Source organism: Heloderma suspectum, chromosome 1 (assembly GCF_057233095.1).
Source record: "Heloderma suspectum isolate Gila_16-S chromosome 1, 16-S_ref, whole genome shotgun sequence".
Taxonomy (NCBI): Eukaryota; Metazoa; Chordata; class Lepidosauria; order Squamata; family Helodermatidae; genus Heloderma; species Heloderma suspectum.
In genome coordinates, this window is record NC_139458.1 from 68926780 (window position 1) to 68939381 (window position 12602).

General features: G+C 44.1%; 2 protein-coding genes across 3 annotated transcripts in view; one reads left to right on the top strand and one right to left on the bottom strand.

Annotated features, from left to right (window-relative positions):
* Positions 1–12602, top strand: part of BAHD1 (bromo adjacent homology domain containing 1) — an 84887-nt gene that overhangs the window by 66123 nt on the left and 6162 nt on the right. Inside the window, exons 3-5 of the mRNA XM_084845306.1 lie at positions 4758–5119; positions 8713–8872; positions 11118–11194. Coding sequence (XP_084701432.1) covers positions 4758–5119; positions 8713–8872; positions 11118–11194 — 599 coding nt within the window. The remainder of the gene's footprint in view (positions 1–4757; positions 5120–8712; positions 8873–11117; positions 11195–12602) is intronic.
* The window catches only part of LOC146357333 (uncharacterized), a 91394-nt gene that overhangs the window by 23346 nt on the left and 55446 nt on the right, over positions 1–12602 (bottom strand). The gene's annotated exons all lie outside the window — the stretch shown is intronic.

Here is a 12602-nt window from a genome sequence, read left to right on the forward strand (position 1 = left end):
CTGCAACCATGTGAAGCCACTTTTCTCAAAGACTTGAGTGAGAAGGAGGAAAAACAACCCTCTTGTCTGTATAAAATCAAATACAGTTTAGAACTTCTCTTGCCCTCCTAAGAAAATTCTCTAAGAATTGCCAGGATATGCTCTGGGTGGAATAAAGAAGAGAAAGAAAGAACAGGATAGGGGAAGCAAGAAGAAAAGAATGGTGATTGGAAATGCGTGTGTGTGTGTGTGTGGGGGGGGTGTTAGAGAGAATTCCCTAAGCCAAGTGACTCCTTTCAGAGAGGTAGTACTTCAGAGGAATTTAGGAGACTGTGGAGGGCTTGTAAGGATTTCACGTACTTACATTAACTTTATGAGGTGAGGTGGAGGGTTTTTTCTAGCATTTTTAAAACTGTAGAACTTATTTAAAAGCCTTAGCAGGTCCTCCATCATGATGCCACATAGTCCTAACCCTCCTTTTGGAATAATTTGAATCCTGCAGCTGTTTAGGAGAAATTAAAGTGGAGGGGGAGAAAGAGGTTTGTGGAGGCTGATTGGATCCTTTGCTGTATGTACTGAAGCTACTAAACTTCTGCGGAATCCAAAGGTTCCCGTTTGGGGCAGTAAAATCAGATGCTGTGTGAAATACCAGTATTTCACATGGAGCTCTTTCTTCCCTTCCTTCTCCCACTTCAAAAATTCATTGCAAGCAAGCTCCCAACAGTGGGTATGTAAGAGCAGAAAAGTAGAGTGAGAAAGGTTTTTTGCACCTCAAAAAACAAAACCCTACACCAGAGATTAGGTATAGTGACCTCCCAAAGGTCACTTTAAACACCTTCTGATTAGGATCTCTAATCCCCTGTGTGGCTTGACAGTTTTTTTACTTCTGTTGTTGTTGTTGTTGTTGTTGTTCAGTCGTTCAGTCGTGTCCGACTCTTCGTGACTCCATGGACCATAGCACACCAGGCCTTCCTGTCCTCCGCTCTCTCCCGGACCGTGCTCAAGTTCATATTTATTGCATCGGTGATGCTATCTAGCCATCTCATCCTCTGCCGTCCCTTTCTCCTTTTGCCTTCAGTCTTTGCCAGCGTCAAGGTCTTTTCCAGTGACTTTCCTCTTCGCATTAAGTGGCCAAAATATTTCAGCTTCAGTTTCAGTATCTGTCCTTCCAATGAGCAGTCAGGGTTGATTTCCTTTAGGATGGACTGATTGGACCTCCTTGCAGTCCAGGGGACTCATAAGAGTCTTCTCCAGCACCACAGTTCAAAAGCATCAATTCTTCGGTGCTCAGCCTTCCTTATAGTCCAGCTCTCACAGCCATACATTACTACTGGGAAAACCATAGCTTTGATTATATGAACCTTTGTCGGCAAGGTGATGTCTCTGCTTCTGACTATGTTGTCTAGGTGTGCCATAGCTTTCCTCCCAAGGAGCAAGCGTCTTTTAATTTCATGGCTACAGTCACCGTCTGCTGTGATCTTGGAGCCCAAGAAAATAAAATCTGTCACTGCTTCCATTTCTTACCCTTCTATATGCCAGGAAGTGATGGGGCCATGATCTTAGTTTTTTTAATGTTGAGTTTCAAACCAGCTTTTGCACTCTCCTCTTTCACCCTCAACAAGAGGCTCTTTAGATCCTCTTCGCTTTCTGCCATTAGGGTGGGTTTGTTTTTTTTTAGTCTTTGAGAAAAGGAAACTTTATGCATGGCTAGCACAAAAGCCACTGGACCTAACTGAAATTTGGCAGGTTCATTCAGCCCCAGAGGGGCTGCCAAGTCCCCAAATTCCATGCACGTATGTGGAAGCACACACATGTGTGCGTGCACACACACACACACACACACACGAACAGCGCTTTGCTTTGACAGATTTTTTTGAAAATGGCAAATCTTACCTGTGACTAGCACAAAAGCTACTGGACTTAACTCCCCCTATTTAGCAGGTTCAGTCAGCTCCATGGTGGCTGCCAGGTTCCCAGATTCCATGAACTTATGTGGAAGAACAAAAAAATTAATAGCTCTTTGCTTGGATAGATTTTCTTGAAAATAGCAAATTTTACCTGTGACTAGCACAAAAGCCACTGGACCTAACTGCCTGAAATTGGGCAGGTTCAATCAGATCCTTGGGGGCTACCAGGTCTCCAGATTTCATGTATTTATCATACAAACTAAACAAGTTATGGCTGTTTCTGTTTTCCAATGCAAGTCAATGGGAAAATGTAAAAAAAAAAAAAAGGCAATTAGGGCAGCTCAAAAGATCCGGAGCACAGCTCAGAAAAGATCCGGGGCTTGTGCCCAGGTGGGCCTTTCTCTAATGACACCCCTGTGGAGGATTATTATTTTTTGTATGGGCCAGCCTTCCTCAGCTTGGTGCTGGCTATATGGTACCTCCAGTATCAGAGGCAGTATCTCTGTGTACATCAGTTGCTGAGGAGGATGGGAGGGTGCTGTTGCACTCATGTCCTGCTTGTCGGTTTCCTGTGGGCAGCTGGTTGGCCACTATGTGAGAAGAGTACTGGACTAGAACCCTTGGTCTAATCCAGTATGGCTCTTCTTACGTTCTTAGAGGTGGCTGGGGGATGCTAAGAGTTGGAATCCAACACCTCTGGAGGGCAACAGATGGGGAAAGGCTGGTATGGAGGAACATTCAGTCACAAGAATCCCTACTTGCAGTCTGAAGTGATACAGCCCAGATGTGGGTTTGCCACTTTCATGAAAATTAGGTTCAGGAGGCATCACACAAACCCTCTCTGTGTTAAATGAATACATGGAGGGGTCTCAGGGCTGTGCAGGCCAGCCCTACCCACTGCCGGAACCCCACCCTCCCTTTCCTGCTGAAAGTCTGTTGGCCATTTGTGAGAAGCAGTTCTCTGTGCATACAGCTTCTCCATGTGAAGAGGGTCCCTGATTGGGCAGTGTCCCACTTTGCAAGTAGATGCTCTCCATGCATAACTCCATACATGTGGAGAATCTTGTCTTAGGAATGTCCAACAACTGGTGGGGGAGGCAGTGTGTGAGGTTAGCCCATGTGGTCCTGAGATTCCCTCTGCACATACACTGAACATGCAGAGGCTTCTGAGATCCTCTCAGGGATCGGGAGCTTTTCCTGTTCACACACACAAGCCCCTCCCTCCCTGACTTTTGGGGTTATGTGCTGTTCTTTTAGTATAGTGAAGGAGAGGCAGTCACAATTCAAGAAGCCCTGGAAAAAGGTGATTGCACCTATAATAATCAGGCTATTAGCAGAAATCTTGTCATATTTATTAGCTGCCCATGTTTTTACAGCTGTGGCACTTGCAGGTCAGCAATCCCACTTGCTTGTTAATGCTCCTATCTCTAAGGAGGGAAGATAGTTTCAAAGGCTTTTTTACAGCTTGCAGAGGGGAAGGCAGAGGGCGGCAGTTTCTCACAACAAAAAGCCTCAGCCAAGCTTTGCTCTTTAGATCGAAATCAGCTGCCACATTGATTCTTTTAATTTGCCAGGATTTCTGAGACGCTGGGTGTGCAGGGACCTGCTTTTGTCACAAGCTTCAATTTCTGTGAACTTTCACACTTTTCAGAGACTGCCTGAAGCTGTTCTGTTGACTATTGTGAACTGCTCCATCCAATGTGCTCATATAGTCTTGTTTTTAAATTTGGGGCTCCCTTCATGCTTGGTTGTTCAGGTGGGAGAGCCTTTCTTCCCCTGTTTGTTCTTGCCATTCAAAATCTTATTTATACCAAGATGTGTAACCTTCACTCTTAAATGCCTAGGGTTGTCTGTAGACTTGGCCTCTGTATGTTGAAAATTATGGCAACTGTTTCTACTATGGTGGAAGTTACACACTGTTTTTCACCTGGAAATCTTAATTTCATTTAGAATAGTTAACTATTCTCCTGATCTTGTTTTTCCTAAGAACCGTTAATGTGTGCATGCATAGTCTCAGGAGGACACTTGGAAGACTTAATACTATTCCATTCACTAGGAGAGAAGTTAGGAAAGAAGTATGGCAGCAGCCATGCCTCATATGTAACAGATACCATGAGCATGCTCTGTGTGCCCCAAATGTTTGGATTTTGTGCACAAGTGGCAAACAGAAGAGAGCATTCTCAGGTGAAAGGTTACTGAACTGTAGTGATCCTACTTATTTTCTTCTGGTTGCAGGAGTTTTCTTGTGTCTGTGGAGAGGTTGAGAGCTTTTTTGATCAAATTCTGGAATATGAGCCAAATAACTCCCTCTGGGACTCATAGAACATGAGCAGTAACTGTGTTGGGGCCAGGGAGAGCTGTATCTGATAGCACAAGATAGGTACAGGACTGTCTTACCACTGGAAGACGCACTTTGGTTACTGAGCCTCAGTCAAAAATGCCTGTGCTTTTTCTTTTTTCCTGTTCATCAGTTGTAGCATGGGAGCTAAAAACTTGCTCTTGAGTAGGGTGGGGGGGGGATTTAAAGGAAAATTAAGCCTTAATTCTCGAGATTGAACAAAAGTTCTAATGGATTTGGTACCAGAGGATGACATATTTTGGATACTGAAAATACCATGTAAATTATGGTGGTGAACTGGACAGAAACACAAAGTATTTCATAAGGCCAGGATGCTATTCTTATGGGTTCCTAGAAATAGTATTGTCCTGAGTATGATACTCGGCTTTGCATAGTAATGTTTGTGCTTAGTCGTTTGTTAAATGGTTCTTTCAAATTCTCCTCTCAAGAATCATCCCAGTAATTCTGAGAAGTTGAGTCTTTCTCTGAAAAGCGATGTTTGAAACCATACCTTGCTTTTTCACCCCTTGTAGACAGCTGCAAGTCCCTGGACCAGCTGAGCCTCACAATCCCTGTGGCAGGGCACCCTGTTTCACCTGCCCACCCACTCTCAGGATGTCCGGTACCCAGTGTGCCACCAGCTGCAGAACCTGTTCCTCACTTGCAGACGCCCAACTCGGAACCCCAGACTATGGCCCGTGAATGCCCGCAGAGCTCCAAGCCACCCAGTGGCTCTAAATCTGGCCTCCGTAATACTACGAGCTGTTTACACGTGTCTGACAGCAAAACCGTTGGGGGTCACTCTCATCCAAAGCAGCAGCGTATCAACCGGAGGAGGGCCACAAACGGCTGGATACCCATTGGAGCGGCTTCCGAGAAGGCTGTCTACGTTGTGGTAAGCATTCTGCAAACTACTACTTTTCTGTCAATGGGCAGGGCCAAGAATGACGTTCGCCACTCACAGTAAAGAAAGCAAAGGAAGGTGAGGATGCAAAACAATGTAGGGTTAGCCCGGCTTGTTTGTGACAGCGTGTTTGGCTTTATGCTAGACCCACTTCTGTCTCTGTGTGTTGGAGAAATCCTCTGGCTCCATAACTGCTGGGCAGCCTTACCTGTTTGGAACCTTGCTAGCATCAATACCAGCAGAATGCCTTGTGGCAGCCCTGCAGCTAGGACAGTGATGCCAAGAGGCCAGTCGCAGGAGCCTTCGTAGCTAGATTGACTCTGTGGAAAACGTAGCACAGCCTGAATGTTCTTTTTAAAGTAAGTTTTATTTGAGAGAACTGTTGGGACAGTTCAGTATAAGATGCCTAAGGGACCTAAAAACTGAAAGTTTTAGAAATAAAACATTTGGCCTGAGAAAATCAGACTAAAATTAAAAGGGGATGTCTGGAACCTATATTAAGTCTATAGGAGGACTAAAAACCAGGGGAGGAAGTGGAAGGGGGAGCAGCCACAGCTCAGTCATAGAAGTCCCAGGTTCATGCAGAAGGTCCTGGGTTCAATCCCTGATGTTTCCAGGTAGGGCTGGAAAAACTCCTGCCTGAAACCCTGGAGAGTTTCTGCCAGGCATTGATAACACTGAACTAGATGGACCAGCGGCCTGACTCAGGATGACACGCGTTGCCTCCCCTCAAGGCTAGACGTGCCTTGTGCCACGTAGGCTGGAACAACTCCCCTATGAGGGAAGGTTACACCATCTGGGACCTTTTCACTTAGAGCAAAAGCAAGTACAGATAGACGTGACAGAGGAGTACAAAAGTATGCATGGTGTGGAGAAAGTGGATAGGAAGAAGCTTTCCTATAATACTAGAACCCAGGGCCAGCCCATGAAGCTGAATGGTGGGAGATTCAGGACACATAAAAGGAAGTACTTCTTCACACAGCATATAAAGTATGGAATTCGCTACTACAAGCTGTAGTGATGGCCATGAACTTGGATGGAGTTAAAAGCGTGTTGGACAAATTCATGGAGGATAAAGGTATCAATGGCTACTAGTCCAGATGGCTATATGCTGCCTCTAGTTTCAGAGGCAGTATGCTTATATACACCAGTGACTGAGGAACACAAGCAGGAGGGTGCTATTGCACTCATGTCCTACTTGTGGGTTTCCCACAGGTTGACCACTGTGGGAACAGAATGCTGGACTAGATAGACCCTGGGTCTGATCCAGCATGGCTGCTCTTAGGTTCACTTGATAGTGCACCTACCAAAAATATTTTTTGAAACTCTAGCTTTCTTATCAAGGTAGCTATTACAAGGGGGGCAGGGCAGGGAGTGGATACCACCATCAACGCCGTATGTTTTCCTGTGTTTCCTGTGGTCTTTTGCAACTATCCCTTTTCTCTGAGCTGAAAGAAGAGTTGACCTAATAAGATGTGTTTGGTGCCGGAGGCCTCTAATTGACAACTTAGCGCTCTTTAATGGTACCTCATAATCTGCCACCTAAGGCAGGCCACTTTACTCTGCCTAGCTGTAAGGCTGGCCCTGTAGAACAAGGGCATTCTAGTGAGGCATACTTGTCTTCTCCAGTGGGCTTCCCACTACAAGAGCATTTCCCCACCGTTTTCACCAAATCAGGTTCATGCAAATCAGGTTCTGCTCAATCACACACCTTTGGTGTGGGAGGAACTTATTACGACCAATGACAACAAGGCAAATTTAAGCTCTTCATGGACAGTTTGATGGTACGTAATTGAAATTTTAACAACAGTTAATGGGGATTAAATTGTCATAGGAAAAAAATGGCACATGTTAGACTTTTTCACAAGGCTTTGCACAGATTTTGCAATGGAATCCATCCAGTGCGGAAGAAGGGATGTCTGCTTCCATTAAAAAAAGTACTTGAGGTTCAAGTAGTGTAAATCAGATCAATATATGTATCTGTTTTTTGGAACGGTGTGTGTTTGCATTGCAGTATTAGAGAATGAATAGAGATAAGGGGGATGTTGGAAGGGTACCTAAATCCCTGAATGGTGATGTCATATTGGGGACGGGGGGGGGGGGAATTCATTTGCTGGGCTGTTCTCCTCCACTGTGATCTACATATATTATACTCACCTTGGTGGCCAATGTGGTGGTGTTATATTTGCAAGTTCTTATTACGTATTGCCTCGTTATTTTATTATGGGAAAATGCAACTATATTCAGCCCCAAGAAATACCTTTATCATCACTGCATACATGTGATATCACTGCATACATGTTGCATTTAATTACATAATTGCATGCTGTTTTTTGAAAATATCTAATAATTTGATCTATGCTGCATTCAAACTAAGAGCTACTGTCATTGAAACGGGCCTTGGACAAATTCATGGTAGTTTGATACTGAATTCCTCACAGGATTTGGCCCTTAGAGTTCAGCACTCTTCTCACTCAGTCATGTTGTTTTAAGCCCAGAACTAGTTACTTTCAGAGAGAGAGACAGACAGACAGACCCCGCCCCCCCTTGCAAATAGGGATGCTTTTCACAAATTTCTTTCCATCTCCATGAGTCCCATTAGTTTTCATGGATCTTTCAGATTGTGGCCATAATATTATACACATTTTTTAAAACTGATTTTCAAAGGAATTCTTAAGGAACATGAAACACAGCATGAAATACATTTTTTTGTGGTGATACATGGAATGAATTAGAAATGTACAGTAGCAATGAAAAAGGCTATTGTCCACAGATAATTCTACATTGCTTCTTCAAAATTAATAGCGGTGGACATTTAAATGTTTACTATGCATAGCTAGAGATGGTATTGGTTTTTCCATATTGAAACTTGCAAACTTAACTCACATATCTGTACACAGATTCTCACCACGTGGAAGGGTGTTTTGTAATTATATAATACAGGATGGATATTTCATAATGTGGGAAGGTGCACTACATAATATTTTTGTCCTGTTGATGTCATTACGTAGATGCAGGGATTTGCTTTTCACAGTGCTTATATCAGCAGTCGCTCACGCATGTTTCCATACATATGTGGACCTACAACTTCTGTATTTAAAAAGTATAAAGTGGTCATTCATTCGCCTTTTATCTTTCAACATCTTTGTAGCAAAAAGCATCCCAGTAGAAGTGGGCTGCACCATCTTACTTTCTACTCTGGTGAGGTTAAAAATGGTGCTTTAATGGGGACATTAACCCTCAGTCTTGCACAGAGCCAGACACTAAAGAAGCCTGCTTTTTACCGCACCTTCTTCCTTTAAAGCGAATGTGAAGACTCTGAATTGGCTTCTTTTTTTCTGGGTTTAATCATTGCCTTTCATCTGAGCAGCGTGTTTTGCTTCTGAAATTAACCCGCTGGGAAGAGAGATGCATCCTGCCGTTTTGTACGCTACAGCTCCTCCATGGGTTCTCTGGCACACCCATTTTGGCAGAAAGCTTTCTACTTGGTGTAGGTGGATTAAAGGAAGCTGGTGTCTGTTTCTCAGCATTGTTTTTCCAGCCTCACTTCTTTTCTTGGCGCTCCCTCTTGTCAATATTTGTAGAATGAACCAGAGCCAGCTGTTCGTAAGAGCTACCAGGCTGTGGAGAGAGATGGAGAGATCATCCGGGTCCGAGACACAGTCCTCCTGAAATCAGGACCACGAAAGAAATCTATGCCTTACGTGGCAAAGATATCTGCCCTATGGGAAGACCCCAAAACAGGTATTGGACAGACAAAATTATTGAATGGCAATCTCCCGTGTAGACCATTGGGGAGAAATAGCAAGAAATGTGATGGATGGCTTATTTAAAAATACAAAAACTAGCTAATATTTATTAAAAACTGCCAAGTTGGGAAGGAAAAGCAGGGTCATTCCATTCAACTTGCTCTCTGCTCCTCTACCCCAGCCACCCTATTTTATTAACAATACCATCCAAATGATAAGAAAGCAGAAAGGACCTAAGGTTCCTCATGTCAAAAGTTTTCACGGGGCAAAAGAATACATTTGGCAAAACACATGTTAAGTGGCTCAAGCAAGTGAATTGTATCCATGGTTGTGAAAAACCTCAGGCTTGGCCCAGGGGAAAACATCTTGCTTATTCCAGATATGAAAATGAAATACCCAGCAAGGCAAACCAGGAGCCTGCAGATCTATTGCTTATTATTTTTTTGCAGCTGTCCACTCCATCCAAAGCAATGCCAGATGAGAATACTGCAGAGTATCTCAGAGATTTCTGGGGTATTTTGTTTTGTACATGGCATTTGTAGGATCAGAAGAGACATCTAGCATGGGTCATAGCTGTGCGTCAGACACCTCTTCTCACCCCACGGGCACCCTGTATGGAATGGCAGGGTGCCCCATAAGCTGCTGCCATAACAACACAGATGCCTCTAGGCCAGGATTCTGTACCTGGTGCCCTCCAGATGTTTTGGACTTCCGCTCCCATCATTTTAAGACTTCCCTGGTCCCCAGTTGTCTTGGTATTAATTGCTGATGCCTCTGGGGCAGCCTTTATCACTGAACTAGCCTTTCTTTTATGCTGGGAGGGTTTTTCAGCCTCAGTAGTCAGACCTTCTCCAGCCAAGGTACATGGGGTCAAAGGAGCAACCCACCAACGCCACCACCCTGGCTGAAGAAATTGCCTGTCCCTGATTTAGACCTTCCCTTATTTCAGAGAATTTTATCTGATTGGTGGCCATCTCTGTGTCACGGCGGGAGGAGAAGAAACTATAGTATTTTTTTTTTTTTTTAACGTTTCATGATGATCCGTGAGCTCACTTCACTTCTCATACTGGTCTCAAGAACTGCAACTTCTGGTTGTTGGCTCCAAACCAGTGTTTGGGGATGTTTGCCCTGAAAATACTTGTACCGATTTGCTGATTCTAACATCGTAGCAACAGCTGCTCCCACCTGATTTTGTAACAGCCAGAACATCGTGAACCTCTAATTAAGCTAAGATTCTTCATAGTCTGCAGTCTGGGAAAGAGTATAAAGCTTTGAATTTCTGCCTGCCTGATAATCTTGCTGCTAGCAGCTAGGATCATGCTGTAGTGCAGGAGGGAATAAGAAGTAAAAGTAATTTGGACTAGTGATGGTTGCACCACCATCAATCTGTTATTATATATGGGGGTGAAATTTCTTCCCTTGGTGAAGATGGCTCCAGTTAAATTTCAGACGCTCCTCTATAAAAAGGTATGAGAAGCATCCAAAGTATGTGGGGCCAAAGGAGGAATACTGTGAAGTTCTCCCCGAGTTTATACAGCTGAGTCTTTGTTGATAAGATGGCAGTCTGGGACCGTAGCATTTTCTAATCAAGTTTGAACCCAAAGCCAAGTTGCCCTTTGCTGAAACAGTCAAGCCAGCTGTCATCACTGTCCTTCCACAAGGTCTCTGTGAGCACCAGGGGAATGTGAGCACCCTGAAGGGAGCCTATACAGGCTGGTCCAAGGCTATATTGTGAAGCTGAGCTGACTAGAACTTCAGCCATTCAGCCCTGGAGAAAATTTGACTTCCTCTTCATGGCTGCTAATTTTAATGGTGAAGACATGCACGGTGTTTTGAGAAGAGTGAGGCCACCTTGGAAGTGCTTTCACTGAAACCAGTCGAATTGTACCTGTTCCTCTCCAGGGTTGAAGTCTCAGGAGATGAGTAATTGTTCTGCAAGTTTGAAGCAGAGCCAACTGTTGATGGTGCTGATTGGATGATCCCATGATGTTGTCAAGAAATCTCCCCCAAATCCCTGGAGCAATTATTTTTTTAAAAAGCAGGCAGCCCTTCTAAGGCAGGCAGGGAGGGGCACATTAGAGGACTGGGTTGGCATTCAGTTAGCTGATACGGACATCTGTTGTGATGCTGGGTTCACCCTGCAGCTGAAAGAGGTGCTGTGAGCTCTCTCTTTGTGTTGTCTGCCTCTGCTTCCACTGTTGTGTTAGTTTTCTGTAGAAACATACCTTGTCTTCTTCCAGGGGAACTGATGATGAGCCTCCTGTGGTATTATAGGCCGGAGCACACTCAGGGAGGCCGCAATCCTAGCATGCATCAGGTGAGTTGTGAGCGTCTGTATGATGGCACTGTGCAGCCGCTTCCATGCCGGGAGGAGGGAGAACAATGAACATATCTGCCGTACGTAGAAGTTTCACATTTCAAAACATGTGGAGTCTCCTTTCTTGGTTAGCTGGGCCACTTCTTTCTGTACATATAACCAACTCAGCTTCCTTAAGTAAAAAATTGCAGCATTTCATAAGTTGGCAAGTAATCTGAGTAGCAAGCGTGTAAAATATGGCCCTCAGTTGTTGTTATTCTTGTTGTTCAGTCGTTAAGTCGTGTCCCACTCTTCGTGACCCCATGGACCATAGCACACCAGGCCTTCCTGTCCTCCACTCTCTCCCGGGGTGTGCTCAAGTTCATATTGGCCCTCAGTTGCCTTGCCCAAAACATTAATGGTTTTACAATCTGAAAATATGTTGGGTTGTATCCAATGTTGTCCATCCACCAGTGGAATGGAAATGGCTGACGGAATCACCCCGAGCCCCCCAAATGTACTCTGGATGACTTGGGGAACTTCCAGAGCAGATTTGGGTGGGGGCATGAAGAGCAGAAATCCTGTAGTGCAAGGGGAAATCACTCTAGAGATGTGGCTTAGAAAAAATGGAGGGGGACCCAGAAAAATTTTCCAGAAATCCTTGGATAAAGCCTTCTTTTCTATTGTTTCTGGTATCCCCTCTCTCTCCTCCCCCACCCTTTTATCCAGACCTTCATATCTCTAGTTCACATTACATTGGATGGAACGTGCTGTTATCTCTATGGATCTATTGCCAGAATTTGTGGTACTTGTTCACATTCTAAAATAGTCTTACCCCATTTTTAAGGTCCAAACTCTATGTAAAACACCAGACCTAATAATGTACAGTGATTGTAGTACAGTAGATGTTTAAAGTCTTTAAAGACTTGATGTTTTATTAAGACAATACCAGTTACATTACTGCCTTCCCAAATGATTGTATTTATTCCACTATAAATACACAGGTGTCATTCTGTTATGGAAGATCTAAATGTCTTTCCCCACAGTAAATAGGTCAGTTGTGGGGGAAATTGCTTTTTCCAGCACCAACAAAAAATACCATTTCATCCCTTCTCTCCTACCCAGCTAACAATTGCTTTGATTAAACTAGTTCCAGCTACATTATCCAGCTGACAGGGTGATTCAGCCACTTCTGATTATTTCAGATCTAAAAGTTCTAGACTGACATGGGGGGGGGGGGGAGGATGCCACTTTTTTCCAGTTTAAAATTGTACTTCAGCAAGGTAGACTTTGTGAGGATATGGGAGGCATTTCATGTGAAGAGTCCCACAAAGGTTTCAAGGGTAGGAGCAGCACTAGAGGATCCCCAAAAGGCAAACATCAAAAGAGGTACTACTGTGGTCCCTTTTAAATATATTAATATGTTGTT